The following is a 19,176-nucleotide window of genomic DNA, read 5'->3' on the forward strand; positions in this document are numbered from 1 at the left end:
CCTCGCTCAGCCTTCATGGGGTATCCACCGGTCACCTTGCTTGTAGACCATGGGCTCTCGCCACTATTCAACAAGCCTGGGGTCCTGATGCACATGGTGAACTTTACTGGAGTCACCCTCGTGTTCTCCTTTTCAGGTAAACCATATCCACAGGTATCCGTGCCCATACGCAAGCAGTCCTTTTATTGCTGCATTTATCCGACCTCCACTCCATATGAAGATCCCCGAGGTCACCCAGAAAGCAATTCAGCCTGCTCACAGTCTCTCTTTAACACACAGTCCCTGGGAGATGTTTTCTCTCTACTCCAGATTTTTTTTAACTTCTGGCAAAGGCTTATGGTTCCTGAGTTCAAGAAAACACTGGTGGGCATCTATTTCACTGCATAGCTGTCTACCCAGAGGTGGTCTAAACCCAGCTAAAGATAACCCCATTTTAGTGGTTCAAAGCAAGTGGGCTTACAAACTTTCATTTTTCCACCTTTCCATAGTTTCCCCAGAAAACAACCGAGTACAGGGTAGCTTTGTCTGACTTCTGGATAGACAAGGAAGTAGAATTACCATGAGGCAAGGTCAAACAAATAGCTACTCTCCATCTTAAGAAGAGTTTTTCCATTGCCCCACTGCTAGGTATCCTATTTGTGACTCTGGCTCTCGTAGAGAAACAGGGGCACAGAAACTGATGTCTAAGTGAGACTCATATATCAACGTTAAGTGTTCATCAAGCAGACATCCGAAAGCAGTGTGGTCCAAACCCACAAGTTCGACAATAACCCATTAACCCACATGTCCAACACCAATTGCAATGTCCTCCTCCATCTTTCAAAACATTGGACATGTTGCTGGCTGAAGGAGGAGAGCCCAGGCAGTGAATGTGTAAGCAGAGCAGCCTGGGCAGTGGATATGTCAGCATATCTCTGCATGGCTACTCCAGCAGCCCGGGTTTCCTCTTTGTAAGTCCATGTGTCTTCGGCTCTGGGACGTCTTGCCAGAAAGGAGCCTTGACAGCTAAAGCAGGGAACAAGCTGAGTCAGCTGCACCCTGCTCCCACATTCAGAAATGAAGAGACCCAACTAGAATGGCAATGATCAAGGAGCCATTGATCACTCCGCCCTTCATTTAACCGCACGTGTGTATCGCCCAGGTTGGCACAATCCACGAACTAAATTCACATTTGCGAACCAGCACCCGTTCAAAATTCTTTAAACCCAACATGGAATTAAGTTACATCAGACCTTAATTCTAAAACTTATGGAATGTTCCCCCACTCGGAAAGTTTGTAAGCCAACTACTCTGTGCCTTTATACGCCAAATTTTAGATATCCACTTTATCTATGGCCCACTAATATAAAACCAGTGCTCAGAGGAAACAATCATTGCTCGCTATGAAGAAATCTTCATTCCAATAGGAACCTTTCAAAGTCTGTGTCCATCGGCAAAATCAAAGCCGGACAGGCCGTGCATAAAGTCAGCACTCTTAGGCACCAGTTCACAGTCTCCAATGTCGCCCTATGGTGGGCTTCTGGTCGACCCGTGCCAGCTACCTCACTCAGCCTCCACGGGGTGTCCACTGGTCTCCTTGCTTGTAGACCATGAGCTCTCGCTAATGTTCAACAAGCCTGGGCTCCTGATGCGACGTGGTGAACTTTAGTCAAATCACCCTCTTTTTCTCCTTTTCAGGTAAACCAAATCCACAGGTATCTGGGCCAATACACAAGCAGTCCTTTTATTGCTGCAGTTCTCCGACCTCCACTCCATATGAAGATCCATATGGTCACCCAGCTAGCAATTCAGCCTGCTCACAGGCTCTCTTTAACACACAGTCCAGGGAGATGTTTTCTCCCTACTCTCAGATTTCATTTTAACTTCTGGCAAAGGCTTTTGGTTCCTGAGTACACGAAAGCACTGGTGGGCATCTAATTCACTGCACAGCAGTCTTCCCAGAGGTAGCTTAACCCAGCTAAAGATCACCCAATTTTGGTGGCTCTATGCCTGTGGGCTTACAAACTTTCATTTTTCCCACTTCCCATATTTTCCCCAGAAAACAACCGAGTAAAGGGTAGCTTTGTCTGACCTCTACATAGACAAGAAAGAAGAATTACCATGAGGGCAAGGTCAAACAAATAGCTACTCTCCATCTTAAGATGAGTTTTTCCATTGCCCCACTGCTAGGTATCCTATTTGTGACTCTGGCTCTCGTAGAGAAACAGGGGCACAGAAACTGATGTCTAAGTGAGACTCATATATCAAGGTTAAGTGTTCATCAAGCAGACATCCGAAAGCAGTGTGGTCCAAACCCACAAGTCCGACAATAACCCATTAACCCACATGTCCAACACCAATTGCAATGTCCTCCTCCATCTTTCAAAACAGACGACATGTTGCTGGCTGAGGGAGGAGAGCTGAGGCATTGAATGTGTAAGCAGAGCAGCGTGGGCATTGGATATGTCAGCATATCTGCACGGCTACTCCAACAGCCCGGGCTTCCTCTGGGTAGGTCCATGTGTCTTCGGCTCAGGGACGTCTTGCCGGAAAGGAGCCTTGACAGCTAAAGCAGGTAAGAAGCTGAGGCAGCTGCACCCTGCTCCCACATTCAGAAATGAAGAGACCCAACTAGAATGGCAATGCTCAAGGAGCCATTGATCCCTCCGCCCCTCATTTAACCGCACGTGTGTATCGCTCAGGTTGGCACAATCCACGAACTATATCCAAACTTGCCATCCTGGCACCCATTCAGAATTGAAATTACGTGACACCAATAACTTAATTCTATAAGCCTCTGATTATGTTCCTCCCTCTGGAATGTTTTTAAGCCATCTACTCCATGCACTTGTACCTCATATTTTCGCTGTTTTCTTAATCTACGGCCCTCTTAGATCAAACCTTTTCTCAGAGGAAAAAATCATTTTCAACCTGAATAAATCTTCATTCCAATAGGAACCTATTGAATTTTGCGTCCATCAACAAAGTCAAAACCGAACAAGCCATTCATAAAGTCAGCCATGATCCACACCAGTTCACAGCCTCGAAAATCCGCCATCTGTTAGGGTTCTGGTCAACCCATGCCTTCCTCAGCTCTACGGTGTCCACCGATCACCTTGCTTGTAGACCATGAGCTCTCTCCAATATTCAAGAAGCTTGGGTTACTCATGCTAGATCATGAATTTTTGTTGATTCACTCTCATATTCTCCATTTCTCCTGTAAACCAAATACACAAGTGTCAGAGGCCAAACTCAATTAGTGTTTTTATTACTACATTTCTCCAACTTCTACTGAGCAAGTAGATTCACGTGGTCACCTTGCAAACCGTCAGCCTGCTCATAAGCTCCCTTTTACACCCATTCCCTGGGAGGTATTTTCTTTGTACTCCCAGATTTTTTTAGTGTTGGCAAAGACTTGTGGTTCCTGAGTACAGGAAAGCACTGTTTCGCATATAAATCAATTCTCTGCATAGCTGTCTTCTAAGGTGTTTCCTAAGCCCATGTAAAGATCAAATTTTGTTGGCTCAAAGCAAGTGGGCTTACAAACTTTCTGCTCTCATACTTCCCATAGTTTCCCCAGTAATCTATTGAATATAGGGTGGCTTTGTCTGACCACTGGCTAGACAGACAAGGAAAACTACCATGAGGGAGAGGTCAGACATACATCTACTCTCCATCTTATGGCTAGTTTCTCCAGTACACCACTGCTAAGGTACCACAATGTGTTAGTCAGGGTACTTTAGGGAAAGAACTACAGTGAAACTCATGTCTAAGGGAGAGTTTTATATAGTTTATATAAAGTGCTTTCTATAGTTTATATATAGTGTGCATCAAGCAAAAATCCCAAACCTGTCCTGCCAAAACCCACAAGTCCAAAATTAATCCCTCAACCCCTTTATCCAGTATCAAACCACAAAGTCCTCCTCCATCTCACAAACCAGACACCATGATGTTGACTGGAGGAGGAAAGCCGATTCAGTGAATGTGTAAGCATCTCTGCACCGGCATCGTGTCTACTAGGTCCATGTGGCTTCTCCTCAGGGATGTCTTTCAGGAAATTATTCTTGGGAGCTAAAGCAGGGAACTGGCTAAGGGAGCTGCATCCGGATCTGACCATCATAAAGCAAGGCACCCCAGCATTAGAAAGGCGTGGATCCCTGAACCACTTATCCCTCTCCCTTTCAATTCGCCCCACATGTGTTTATCGGCCAGCTTGTCACAGCAAACTAACTACCTCACAGCTCTTCTAACAGTCCATGACATCAATTGTATCAAGCTCATTTATACCACTATCATTTGTTGCCATCATTTTCTAAACAGTTACTTTCTTTTTGAACTCTTGGTTCAATTCTTCTCTTTTCCTACACTCCCACTCTCGTGACCCCTTGATTTCCTATCTTATACTGAGTGCTGTGTCCCTTCACCACATTTATGTTGTTTACCCCCCTGGGGAGCAGTATTATACAGCAATCATTGTGATCGGTTTCCCCTTTCTACCCCTACCTTCCATCTACCCTCCTGGTACCCTTCGGTTTCTGTTCCTGAAGGGTTGGTCTGACCTTGATTCTGTGTGTCATGATCCTTTATCTGTACCTGTATACATGCTCTTGCCTACGCACAACTGATTGGCAGAACTGGGATCATGATAGAGGGGGGTGAGGAAGCCTTAAAGATACAGAGGTATGTTGTACATTTCATTAGTGTTATACTGTGCTCTGGTTGCCTCATCCTTTTGTTGTGACCCTTCTGTGAGGGTATGTCCTCCCGTCTACAGATGGGTTTTGGGGCTCTGCTCCAACCCCTTTATCCTAAACAATATGGGGGTTTTTGTTTGTTTGCAGTCTTCTGGTGCCTACCTGATTCTGTCAACACCTCATGATCTTACAGGCTAGGGCCCTTTCATATGGGATTTGTTGCTTCTTTGCTAGATGGCTGCAAGTTTACCATCAGTTTTTTTTAAGAACCCAGATGTTTTATCTTTTTATAGCTGGGCATCATCAGCTTTCTTTACCTCATTTGCTTATGCATTCATTTTGCCTTCAGCTATTATGCTGGGAGGGTGAGCATCACTGAATGCTGGGTTGTTAGAACAAAGTGTTCTTGTGTTGAGGGAGGGCTTAAGCAGAGGCCCAAAGTCCATCCACTTCCTTAATTTATCGCTATGTAAATATATGTACATAGGCCAATACCTCGATTTTTATTAATATATTTTCATAAGTGCACACCTATGTTTATTCCTGTATCCTTAGATTTGCTTCCTAGATCGTTCCTGTTTTCTTTTTACCTTCCTCCTTTCCCAACATCATGCGTGCCCTTCTTCTCTCAGCTAGATTGCCGTTGCTCCACCACCACCACCAGGATCTCTATGTCCTCCTTGTTGTTCCTTTTAATTCCCTAGTTGTTTCCTGTCTATGGCATCGTTTGCTCACCACTCCTTTCCTCCCACTGTCTCCTCTCCCAAGTGCCTCCAGAAATGCCGGTCCCTTTACTTTCTCCTTGGGCTTTCTTCCCAAACCTATCTTATATTGGTAGGCAAAGCAATAAAAGAGACAAAGCAAAAAGAAAACAAAAGACTGAATAAAAAGGGAAAACAAAAAAAGGGGGGAAACCTAGAAAACCCCCCTGAAAACACATACAAAATTCCAAATCTGTCTGCTGACCTTTATGATTATCTCCCCACCAGTCTAGAGGGGTTCTGAGAACTGCCCCTCCTAGCCTGAAATCTATTGTGGGGACACTTCAAGGGCTTCGTGGCTTGGCAATGCTCCCATTGCTGATCTGTTCTGTTTCCTTCCTGGTTCATCCCATTGTGGGGATGGTCAGGCCCGACTCACTCCCTGCTGGGTGTCCCGAGTATTGTCCTCATTCACAATATGTTCCAGTGAGGGGACACCATGTCTCAAGCTGTTGTCAGCCCTACAGTCCTCTCTGTGCCTTAGCAGCAGCATGCAGGGCCGTCCTCCTCAGGACTTGGTGTGCCAGTATCCAGTCTAAACCCTCACTCCCTTTTTCCTTTGGGTTTACACTTCCATATGGGCATGGCGGGCCAGCCCCTCTCCCCAACCTGTAGGCTAAGTGTTGTCCTCTGTAGCGCATACTTCTAGGGGAAATGGAGGCGGGGTTGTCAGTTTGGCTTTGATTGGGGATGGCCCCGTAGACCCCTCAGTGATCTACATATAACCTCCTCCCTGGAGGATGAGCAACAGGAAAGTGGGTGAAAACTTGGATCTCCATCTGCAGAAGAATGAAACAGGACCCATACCTCACTCCATGTACAAAAACAAACTTAAACTGGATTACAGACCTAAATGTAAACCCCAGAGCTATCAGGATCATCAATTAGAAACTTAAGGGGTCTATTGCAGGGCATACATGGACTAGCAAATCTAATAAAGGAAGCACACAGAGCAAAAGACAACACAGATGCCTGGGACCTACTAAAATAAAACACTTATGCACCTCAAAAAATTTCATCAAAATAGTAAAATGAGAACTCACAGATTGGGGTGGTGGGGTAACAATGACACAACTAACGAGAGACTTGTTACCAAAATCTATGGAATTTTTCTAAGAAAAAAATTAGTCCAATTGAAAGGTGGGCAAAGGACATAAAATAGACATTCACCAAAGCTGGCTTGTGAATGACTAACACATACATGAAGATATGCTCACCATTTCCTAGCCACCCAGGAAATGCAAATCAAAACAACAATGAGTTATTACCGTACACTCCTCACAATAGCAATTGAAACACACTACAGAGAATGACAAATGCTAGAGAGGGCGTGGAGCATTTGAAACTCTTATACATGGCTGGTAGTCTTGTAAACATTTACAACCAGTGGGGAACGCTATGAGACTACCTGAAGCAAGTAGCATTAGACCCAGCAACACCTCTGCTTGTCATATACCCCAAAGAAGTAAGAGACAGACCCCAGACATGTGTTTTCCTACATTCACCGTAGCACTGTTCACAATAGCAAGAGGCTGGAAAGAGCCCAAATGCCCATCAGTAAAAGAATGGAGGAAGAAACTCTGGTACACATGGAAATTATGTGCCCCTGAAAAACAGTGATGAAACCATGAAACACCCCATTACATAGATGGGCCTGGAAATGATTATGCTTCGTAAAGTTAGTCAATCACAAAAGGACTGGCACACTACTATAAGGATAAACACCAAGATAAAGGCAGAATTCTGCTCTTGGGTCATGTAATCATCTTTTTGTCATGAAATCTGGCCTCCCAAACAAGGTAGTGAGCCAGTATAGTACCCGTGCACTATATATTGCCCTCTTTACAATTGCATCTTACAAACCACTTCAACGGAAGACACGTCCCCTCCACTGGGATCAATTTCTCAAGATTGGAAGGGAGGAAGGAGGGAGACGACCAATCAGTTGCTGCCATACAACATTGTCCTACGGTCACCCAAATTCAACAGATACTCCTACGAGAGTGATTAGCAAACCATCCTGGAAACTCAAGTCAAGACATGAGGGGGAGACGGGTCTGTCTTGGAAAAGGCAATTACACTTTCGTTGATGGGTAAACTGGGTAGAGCAAGATGCCATCTGGGGGGAAACATGCTTAACGGTACTTATAGAACCCAAGGAGAGAATACGCCTGGTATTACATTCCTAACTGGACACTTTTGACCTGGTTTCTATCCAGTCCTTGGTGATCCAGACTGGATGCTGTAGTCATCTAGGATTTTAGACTCTGTTCTTTCCAGGCTCACAACATCCTCCATGGGCCACATCAGAAGGATCCGATTTGGAAAGTCACTAAGGAGCTGATAAGATAAAGCCCACTAGACCTTATTAGCTCCTTAGTGGCTTTCCAAATCAGTGGGATTTACCTTAGATTCGCCTGAAACAGGTTTAAGAAAGTGCTTTAAAACATACTCCCTTGGACTTAGGGCAAAGTGCTCTAGTGTCCAAAGATGCAGATGACTGCTATCTTAATACTCTGGAATTTGAGTTTGTTGGATTTCAGTCTGGATCTCTTGCTTTGGGAATACCCTGTGAATGGTGTCCCAGGACTATCATATAGTTACTGTTTGTATTCTCTCTTTGCTTTTTTGTCACATATGTTAATCTGGAAGGTATAGTTCTGGCTTTGTGAATGAATGTTATTGAAAATTTTATCCTATTCCCAGTGTATGTGTAGTGACCAGTCACTTAATCTTTTTTTTAATCATTTTACTGGGAGCTCATACAATTCTTATCACAATCTATACATCCATCCATTGTGTCAAGCACATATGTACATTTGTTGCCATCATCATTCTCAAAAAATTTGCCTTCTACTTCAGTCCTTAATATTGGCTCCTCCTTTTGTGCCCCTCCTGCCTCCTTCCCCTCCCTCATGAATCCTTCATAATTCATAAATTATTATGTCATATGTTACACTGTCTGACATCTCCCCCTGCCCACTTCTCTGCTGTCCATCCCCAAGGGAGGAGGCTATTCGTAGATTCTTGTAGTCGGTTCCCCCTTTCCACCCCACATTCCTTCTACCCTCCAGGCATCGCCACTCTCACCATTGGTCCTGAAGGGGTCATCTACCCTGGATTCCCTGTGTTTCCAGTTTCTATCTGTACCAATGTACATCCTCTGGTCTAGCCAGCTTTGTAAGGTGGGATTGGGATTATGATATTGTGGGAAGGAAGCATTAAGAACTAGAGGAAAGTTATATGTTTCATCGTTGCTACCCTGAACCCAGACTGGCTCATCTACTTTCCACAACCCTTCAGTAAGGGGGTGTCCAGGAGGCAAAGGGCACTTACAGAGGTCTAAATACAGGCATGGACATATGTAAATATATTTATATATGACAATGGGAAAATAGATCTATGTGCACATATTATAGGTTTAGTATTAAGTTAGCAAATGGACATTGGGCTTCCACTCAAGTACTCCCTCAATGCAAGAACATTTTGTTCTGTTAAATTGGCATTCCATGATGCTCACCTTCCTGACATGATCACTGAAGAAAAATGTGTGCATAAGCAAATGTGGTGAAGAAAGCTGATAGTGCTCGACTATCAAAAGATATAGCATCTGAAGTCATAAAGTCTTGAAGGTATACAAGTGGCCCTGTAGCTCAGAAACAACAAAGCCCACATGGAAAAAGCACAGCAGCCTGTGTGATCAGGTTTAAGGTATCAAAGAACAAAAAATCAAATCATTGTGAATGAGGCGGAGTACAGATTGGGAACGCCTTACAGAAGGGTCACAGGGAGGAGAAGAGCCAGTCAACGATGAAACATACAACTTTCCTCTAGTTCTTAAATGCTTCCTCTCCCCGACCCCCACCCCCACTATCATGATTCCAATTCTACCTTACAAATCCAGCTAGACCCACAGGATATACACTGATACAGACAGGAACTGGAAACACAGGGAATCCCTTCAGGACCAGTGATGAGAGTGGCAAAACCAGGAGGGTAGAAGGAAGATGGGGTAAAAAGGGGGAACCAGTAACAAGAATCTACATATAACACCCCTCCCTGCAGGATGGACAAGAGAAAAGTCAGTGAAGGCAGATAGATGTTGGACAGTGCTAAATTATCAAGTGTTCATGAGGGAGGGTGTGGCGGGAGGGAGGGAAAACATGTGGAGCAGATACCATAGGCTCAAGTAGAAAGAACATGTTTTGAGATTGATGAAGGAAACAAACATAAAAATGTGCTTGAAACAATAGATTTATGTATGGATTGTGATAAGAGTTGTATGAGCCCCCAATAAAATCATTTAAATAAAGATGGAAAGAATACACAGAGTTATGGTATCAAAAGAATAGGTTGACATTCAACCATTTCCAGAGGTGGCATCGGACCAAGAACCAATAGTACTGAAGGAAGAAGCCCAAGCTGCATTAAAGGCACTAGAGAAACACCAGGCTCTGGGAACTGACAAAATACAGGAAACACTCACTCACCAAGAAATCTGGAAGACAGCTGCCCGGTCAACCCACTGGAAGAAATCCATACTTCTGGCCATTCCAAAGAAAAATGAAGTGATGCAACAGAATGGAAATGATAAAATTTTCACTGATAACACATGCCAGTAAAATTTTGATGAAAATATTTCAAAAATGGTTACAACAGGACATCAACGGTGAGCTGCCAGAAATTCAAGCTGGATTCAGAAGCAGATATGATACAAAGAGAATTCTTGCTGACATGAGATAGATGGTGGATGAAACTATAAAATGGCAGAGAGATGCTTATTTGTGTTTTATTGACTACGCAAAAGCACCAGAAAAGAGAGAGCCTAACAATGTGCTGGTTTTCAAATAATCCTCAGCAAGTACAGAAGAATTCACCAAATTCTGGGAGATTTGCTCAAGCAGGGAGCTTTTCTGAAGTTGAGTTTTGGTCTGTTTCTGAGACCCTCAATGCTAATCTTTCTTTATATGTTGTAAGATACTCCCTAGTATTGGTTTATTAAGCCTTAGGAACCACCAAAACACATACATAACACAAAGCAAAACTGACCCGCTGGAGCTTTTATGTAAACTGAACTAAACAAGCATCAACAGCAACAGAGAACGGTCAGATAAAGGGGCAAGGAAGTTTAAAAATAAAAACACGACATGATTAAGAAAGCCTGGGTATTATGTAGCAACACATGGAAGTGAACGTGTTGGGCAATAATGGAGATGCAAGGAGAACACTGTGGTCATTCTGGGAGATCTGCTGTGAAGCACCAGATCACCAGCACGTGAAGATGATCCAGCCTTTTATTGCTTTCCCACCACAGAAGAGGACGCAGCAAGAACGAGGGAGGGAGGCAGAACCCTTGGCAAATAGCAGGTGGAAAAACGGTGAAAAGTGAGGCCAAACAGGATCCCAGTGGTGAGGATTGGTCCAACCCTGGGAACCAGGTAGACTGTATCTGGGAGCTCGTGCTGGGACCCTGGACTCCTCCTCATGAGTGGAATGTTGGGGATACTGTTGTGGATATTACTCACAATTTAGGCACAGATCTGGGTGTGTAAACTATTAGATCCAGTAGCTGGAAGCTAGAAATAACAAACTGCACGGAAATGAAGTAGTCAATGACACCACTCATAAACTGAGTAAATATGCAAATGATGGGCTCAAAAACAGGCCTCAGGAGAAAGGAAAAATATAATTCTGGAAGTGGAAGAGGAAAGGTTGATGAGAAACAAAAGGTCTCCTGGAGAATGAATGACCAGGTATCCTAAAGAGAGTCTTCATTAAGGGTAATGCCAGCAATTTTACTGACTAAGATAAAATTGAGAGATCTTGTTCTACCCCATTGCCATTGAGTCAAATCCAAGCAAGTCTTGATAAATTTTTAAAAATTGAAATCATATGAAGTATTTTCTCTGATCACAAGTGAGTGAAACCAGAAATCAGTAACAGAAAAAACCCTGAAAATATGGAAATTAATTAACATACTATGAAACTAATAGTGGGTCACGGTAAATATCAAAAGAGAAATCACACATTTTAAAAATCTGATGAAAATGAAAGCACAACATACAATATTCAGAGAAGACAGTGTGCAGAGGGAAACTTACAGCAATAAACAGGAAGGAGAGGGTGAAGGGATCTCCAATTAACAGCCTAACTTGATAATTCTAGAAACTAGAAAGAGGAGACCAAAAAGAAGCCTTAATGTACCAGAAAAAGGGAAATAGCAAAGATCACCCAGAAATAAAATTAAAAACAGAAAGATAATAGAACCAATAAAATCAGAAGTTGTTTCTTTGAAACAATCATTAAGAATAACAAAACTCTAGCTAGTGACAAAGAAAACAACCAAAAATAGAGAACTAACTGTCATAGTTAGGTTTTGTATCACCTTGACCAGATCAGAATTCTCAGGGGGTTGGTAACTGAGGCCTAGTAATCCCTATGATGTTGTATAACACAATGTATCCCATAATGGGATCTGCTGTGATCAGCTAATCAGATTAAGGTGGAGTACAATCCTCTTACTCAGGTAACAGCACCAATACACCTGAGAGGAAGTTTACTCAGAGTGGGGCCTAATTCATATTTAAGCGGAGGTTGAGGAGACACTTGCTGGCTTTTTTGCGTCTGAGTCCTGTATCTGACTTGTCTGTCTCTTATTCTTTGTACTTGAACCAGCGGCCTGCCATAATGGCTGCCGATCCATAGAGCAATCAGCAACCTGCTATCTGACCTGCCAACCTTGACTTCGTTTCTCTATCCTGTCACAGCCTGATTTGCTGACCCGAGATTCATCTACTTCTACAGCCTGTGGTATAGAAGCTGAAGCTACTCAAGTCAGGAGAAGCTTCCAGTTTAAAATCTGACTGGCTGACTTAAAGCCACACTGTCCTTACCTACTTCTACAGCTGTATGAGCTCTGTTATGTATGTACACACACACACACACACACACACACACAGATTTATATCAAGAACGTGCTGTGTATGTATATATACACATATAAATGCATGCATATATATATAGAACCCCCATAAAGAAACAAAAATTTTCCAAAGCTGTGTACTTAATTTTTTGACAAGACACCTATCACTTTCAAAGTACTTTCCATTATACTTAATACATTTGACAAATCTGCCATTCCTTCCTTGGAAACCCTTTTCAAACTCCTATTTGGGTGGCTGACAGCACTTCCTTAGTTTTTTCTTCATTTCTTCTACATCATCAAATTGCTGGCCTTTCATGCCCCTTTTCATTCGTGGAAATGAAAAGAAGTCGCTCAGAGTGAGGTCAGGTGAGCCAGGTGCATGGGGAGAGAGAGGCATGCTCTTTTAGCTAAAAACTGGTGCACTGAGATGGCTGCATGAGCAGGTACATTATCGTGGTGGCAAAACCCATCCCCCATCTGCCACAAGTCAGGCCTTTTTTGTTGCACACTGTTATGCAATCTTTTCAGAACCTCTAAATAGAAAGCTTAGTCAACAGTGTGAGCTGGTGAAACGAACACCAAATGCCCCACAATTTGGCATTTTTGTCTCTTTCAGAAGTTGATGGACATGCAGAACAAGGTTTGTCATCAGTCAACATTTCACCTTTTTTGAAACGAGCAAACCACTTGTACACGAGTTTTTCCCATAGTGCTCTCCGTATAAGCTGTGTGCAACATCACAACAGTGTCTGCCGCATTTTTCCCCAAGGAGGAAACAAATTTCACAGCCACACACTGTTCTCTTAAACCAGCCATCACACAAAAAAAGGAAAGAAAACGAGATTAGAGCAAAACAGCTTTATGAAAAAAATTCACTGTGATCAGAGAGAAGCTTCCCAAGAGATGCTACTGGGTGCACTAACTCAGAACAAGTAGATGGTGTCCTAGCAGGGGGAAAAGCCTACTACGAAAGGTCTGCCCAGAGGAGCTTTTTCCTGTGATGTACTTTTTGTACCCCCTCATACAGGAATACTACTCATCCTTTAGGAGAAGTCTTAATACATGCTACGTATGCGTGGAACTTGAGGAACTAAGCTGAGCAAAATAAGCCAATTACAGGATAAATACTGTATGACTTCACTTACAAGAAAGAAAAGGCAAATATATAAACACCAAAGTTTACTAGTGGCTACCAGAGGCAGGAAGGAGGGGGGAAGGATTGAATAAAACAATAGAATTGATTACGGGTACGTTGCACACCCAATTATTGTAATTGCTGTCAATGATTTATATAGCTGTAAAAGTAGAATTGGCAAACGTTGTACAAGAAGTATGTTTACAATAACAAGTTAAATAAGAGTAGCTGCTGACCCTGCTTATATTCAATCAAAACTGATATTTGGTTCCTTAGTTTGGAGGTTTAGGGACATGGTTTCATGGAACATCCCAGTAGTTGTTGTTGTTGTTGTTCATTTTGCCTGGTAAAGTGTGCAGAGCTACTGATTTACTTCCTGCTTCACTGAATACCCTCTGGACTCTTTAAAGCTTGCAAGCAGTCATCCAAGGCACGATAATGTAGCTCTATTGACCCAGAGAAACAGAGGGAGAGAAAGAACTGGACGTAGGCGGATATGAAGGGTCTGGCTAATTACCTCTCTAAACAACTGCCTCCCTTTGAGGCCAGAAACTGGGCTGGTGCCCCCCTCTCATTACTGCACAATTTGGTCATGGATTTTATAGAAGAATCCTGTCCTACAACTCAATAAAACAAAACAAAAACCAAGCAGAATTTCAAACTCTCCTAGAGTCTAGTCTTTCTGGAGCCAAGAAGAGGGATAAAGCTCTGGAACCATTGCCCTGAGATAATTTTAAAGACTGAAACCAAAGTATCCCCGAGCACCATCTTAAAATCTCCTTGTAGTGAGCTTCATGAACTTGAGCATGATGCTCTTTTGAGAACGACCTATATGGAATCACATTGCAAACAGTAACTACAAAGATTAAGTAGAAAAGTTCGAGGGGAGTGGGTGTGTATTACTAAGGAAGGAACAATTCAGAAAAGAAGGGTGCTAATGCTCCCACAGCTGGAAGCATGTCATCAGTTTCTCTACATGTAGAGGCTCTCATACATGTAGAAACTGTCATACATGTAGAAACCCAACAGTATATGGTTTGCTGTGTGTCTTCTCAAGAACCACAAAACCATAAACACAATTTAGAAGGAAAAAGCGCAGGCACTGTTACAGACATTGTCTAGGCATCTCCACACACCTTTCAGAATTGAACAAATCCTTGGTTAAATTGTTCAGTTAAAAACTACGGGACAGATTACAAGGATCTACATGTGACCTCCTCCCTGGGGGATGGACAACAGAAAAGTGGGTGAACTTGGGAGACGTCGGACGGGGCAAGATATAACAAAATAATAATTTATAAATTATCAAGGGTTCATGAGGGAGGGGGAGGGGAAGCAGGGAGGGAGGGGGAAAATGAGGACCTGATGCCAGGAGCTTAAGTAGAGATCACATGTTTTGAGAATGATGAGGGCAATGAATATACAGATGTGTTTTACAAAACTGATGTATGTGTGGATTATGATAAGAGTTGTATGAGCCCCTAATAAAGCGATTTAAAAAAACTATGGGACCATAGTTCTGTGGGACAACTTAGTCAATTGACATACATAGTTCTTGAAGTTAATTGTCTCCCTCCTAGTTTGGTGAGTAGCACCTGTCCTTTAAAAGCTTCCAAGAATCCAACTCAGACACCAGAGAATTAAAGAAACCAAAGACTCAAAGAAGAAAGTAGTCCACAGTCTAATTGTCCACAGGAACCATCACTTCATTTATCCTGAGCTCAGAACTAAATGATGCCTTATACTGACCTACCGTTCCATCCAAGTAGATGTCATATAAAACGGGAGAAAAAGGAAGAACAAAATTCAAATTCCTTTATTGGACTGATCGCCTAAAGGAACTCCATTTGACCTTGAAGCAGAAGTCACTCCTGGAGGCCACGTTTCATCAATCAATACATTCTCTAATAACAAACAATCTCACCCCTGAGTGCTGAGCTCCCGTACGTAATCAACCAAATGATAAACATTTACCCTAAAGCAAAAATCAGATGGTAGGAAGACGCAAGGAAGTTCAATTAATTGAAAAAGAACAAACAGAATAGAAATAACAAAAATGTTGATATTTTGTGAAAAATATAACCAATGTTATGGAGCAATTTGCATTAAAAATATTAACTGGGAACCTAATTTACTTTGTAAACTTTCACATAAACCCAATAAAGTATTATTTCACTAAACAAATTTCAAAGAAATCTGAGAGGTTCAGATTATTTCCACATTAATACATGGACACACAATAAGAACCAATTTCAGAACAATAAACCAATGCAATTGATAGGCCCCTGTGTACTGTTTCCCGATTTGAGGTGTGGGGCCTGAGGAGTGGGGAGAGACAGCCTGGTGCTTTGGTAAAGGAGTGGCACTTGGTGGGGAATAAGCTGCCGACCGCGGAGGTGCAGAAGCAGAGTGGCATGACATTTAACACAGGTAGTAGACACCGTTTGCCATCCCACAAGAATAACAGCTCCACTACAAACAGAAAAGGTGAATTTCTCCCTTTTTTGTTTCCATATCTTACACCATCCACTGTATCCCCTTCACCCGCATTTCCATTATTTGCCCCCATCCGAGGTGGGGTGGAAACATCCATCGTTGCTATCAGTTCCCCTCAAAAATTTCTTGAGAATACAAAATCATTTGGATAAAAATATTCTGGTAACTTTTTGGGATACGAATATATTTTCAGATAACAATCATATACTTTGTCAGGGAATTACATAACTGAGTTTTATAATCCCTATTTTTAGACAAGTATGCAAATTATAAGTAAAACCTATGAGTTATTGACTGAAGGAAATGATTTTCAGTATAAATCAGAGAATCAAAATCATCTAGACATAACCCCTTACTTTAGGGAGCTTTAATATGGTGATATAATCTATCCACTGACATAGTTTAATATAGACTATTAATGTTCACAGTGCACCTGAGGCAGGAGTTCTCAGTTCACAGGACAACCACAAGTCCTAGTTAACTGACCTCTGACCCAAATGATTCAGATTCACTGCTCAGGATTGAGTTAACAATCTGCATTCTTATGAAGCACACTAAATTGTTCTAGTGTAGGTGGTCTCTTGATAGGCTTGAGAACCAATGGGAAGCACAGAAAACTGTCCCCGGAGCTGGTGCTGTCAAGCAAGCACTGGGCTGCTAACCACAAGGTCAACTCCGTGTGGCTGCCTCACTCCGCCTCCACAGGGGGCCCATATGGTCATTCTGTCTTTAAGACCATAGGCTCTCACCAATACTCAGCAAGCCTAGCCCCCTCGTGCTAGGTCATGAACTTTAGACCAGTCAACCCGTTCTCTTCTCCCCTTTTACCTGTAAACCGAGTCCACAGGTGTCAGTGGTCAAACTCAACCCGTCTCTTTATTGCTGCCTTTCTCCCACTTCCACTCAACTAGTAGATTCAGCTGGTCCCCTAGCAAGCCTTTCGGCCTTCTCTCAGGCTCCCTTTAACATTCTGTCCCAGAGAGGAGTTTTCTTCATGGCTCCAGATTTTATCCAGCTTCTAACAAAAACCATTGGTTCCTGAATCCTCCAAAGCACTGGGTGGGGCATATATTTTCAAAGTTTTCTTTACAGGCATGGGCTAAATCTACCTAAAGATCAAATTTTAATGGCTCAAATCAAGTGGACTTACAAACTTTCTATTTTCATACTTCCCATATTTTCCCCAGAAAACAACCGAGTAATGGGTGGCTTTGTCTGGCCTCTGGCTAGACAAGGAAGAAGAACTACCATGAGGGAGAGGTCAAACATCTACTCTCTATCTTAGGATTTGTTTCTCCAGTACCCCACTCCCAAGGTACCATTATGTGTTAATCTGGGCACATTAGAGAAACAAATCCAGAGAGAGGGGGAGTTTTATATAAAGGATATAAGAGAGAGTTTTATATAAAGGGTAAGTGCACATCAAGAAAACAATCCCAACTCAGTGCTGCCCAAGCCTGTAAGTTCAACATTAACCCATATGTCCAACAACAATCCACAAAGTCCTCCTTGATTTCACAAAACACACCTATGTGGCCGACTGCAGGAGGAAAGTTGAATCAGTGAGCGTGTAAGCATCTCAGCGCTGGCAGGGGTCACCACGCGGCTGCTCCAGCACCCAGGGCTGCATCGGGGTAGGTCCATACGGCTTCTCCTCAGCAATGTCTTGAAGGAAGTGAGCCCGGCTAGGTGAACAGGGAGCTAGTTAAGGCAGCTGCACCCTGCTCCAACCATCAGAAAGCAAGAGACCCGAGAACTAGAAACACCAGGCTCACGGAACTATTTATCCCTCTGCTCTTCAATTAACCGCACATGTGTTAATCAGCCAGGTCGGCACAATAAATGTTAACTATCTCAGGCACCATAAGTTGGTGATGACGAGGGGCAATTAACAACAACAACATGACAGACACTGTTCTAGGTCCTTGGATGAAACAGTAGACCGAACAAAGAGCTTCGATTTCAGTGGGAAAAGACAAGTAGACTAATTTCAAATGTTGATGAGAATTCTGAAGAAGACAGCCTAAGAGGATTGATGGCGGACCATGTGAAAATCATCTGAGCTGAGGCCTGAATGTTGGAGGCAAGATCTCGGGGAAGGACATTTCAGGATGCAGCAAACTAAAAGAGGCTCGGAAATTAGTTGCCTTCCTTCCCAGTGAGAGCTGGAAGGAGTCTAAGCACTTTGAAGTAGCTGGCCTCCCTGAGGGCCTTGATCAATAGAATACAGCAGAGTTGACACAGTGCCCGTATCCAGTCTGTAAGAAACTGGCTGCTTCCACTTCCTGACTCTGAAGAGTCCTCACTCAGAACTTTTAGCTGCCAGGTAAGAAGCCTGTGTGCCCTGCTGCAGAGCCCATGTGGAGAAGCCTTGAGAACACACAGACAAGGAGAGGCGCCCAGCTGAGCCCAACCTTCTCATCATCTTTGGCAATGAGGAACATTTAGCAAAACCGTCGTAGACCCTCCAAACTAGCTGTCAAGTGCATACCAGCATGTGACCCTAGTCAATGCCATTTGGAACAAAAGATGTATAGTTGAGTTCTGCCTGACTTAGTCTTCCAGGGCTGTGATAACAAGATAGCACAGAAATGTATTCCTCACAGTTCTGGAAGCTAAAAGTACAATTCAGAGTGTCTGCCATGCTGTCTCCTGAGACGTTTGAGAGAAGAGTTGTTTCCTGTGTCTCCCTTAGTTCCTGGTGACTCTGAGCAACCATCGGCATCCCTTGGCTTTAGAAGGATGTGCCATGCTGTCCTCACGCGGAGTGTGACTTTCTGTTCGTCCTCTTCTTTTTATAAGATGCTCATCATGAAGCAAATCCCACCCAACTTTGATAGGATCTCATTTGACTTAGCTGTTTAGCCAAAGAAACCCCCACTTTCAAAACAGGATCACAATCACGGGCTCAGGGACTTCGACTTCAACATATCTTTAGGGAGAACACAAGCAATCCATCACACTGACCTACAACACTGACGGATGGTAAAAGGGTTGCTGTTTGAAGCCATTCAATGTTAAGGCATTGAATGATGTGCAACCATGGAATACTAGAAAACAGTCCAAGAAAAGGATCGGTGCAAAATGAGATAGGAAATGAGTGTAGAGTGTTCAAGAGACCAAAATTGGGTCATCATTAAAAGCTGGTGCTTTGATAAATGAGCAGAGAAGAGAGGAGATGAACGA

The 19,176-nt window shown here is 43.0% G+C and overlaps 1 protein-coding gene across 4 annotated transcripts in view; it reads right to left on the reverse strand.

The window, feature by feature from the left end:
• Positions 1-2,917: 2,917 nt before the first annotated feature.
• LOC142435948 (thyrotropin-releasing hormone-degrading ectoenzyme-like) overlaps positions 2,918-19,176 on the reverse strand; it is a 320,548-nt gene continuing 304,289 nt past the window's right edge. For all 4 annotated transcript variants that reach the window (XM_075539972.1, XM_075539971.1, XM_075539974.1 and 1 more), the window contains one exon: positions 2,918-3,196. In XM_075539972.1, the coding sequence (XP_075396087.1) occupies positions 3,145-3,196 (52 nt within the window). In that variant the 3' untranslated portion in view covers positions 2,918-3,144. The remainder of the gene's footprint in view (positions 3,197-19,176) is intronic.

This window comes from Tenrec ecaudatus (assembly GCF_050624435.1).
Source record: "Tenrec ecaudatus isolate mTenEca1 chromosome 16 unlocalized genomic scaffold, mTenEca1.hap1 SUPER_16_unloc_8, whole genome shotgun sequence".
Taxonomy (NCBI): Eukaryota; Metazoa; Chordata; class Mammalia; order Afrosoricida; family Tenrecidae; genus Tenrec; species Tenrec ecaudatus.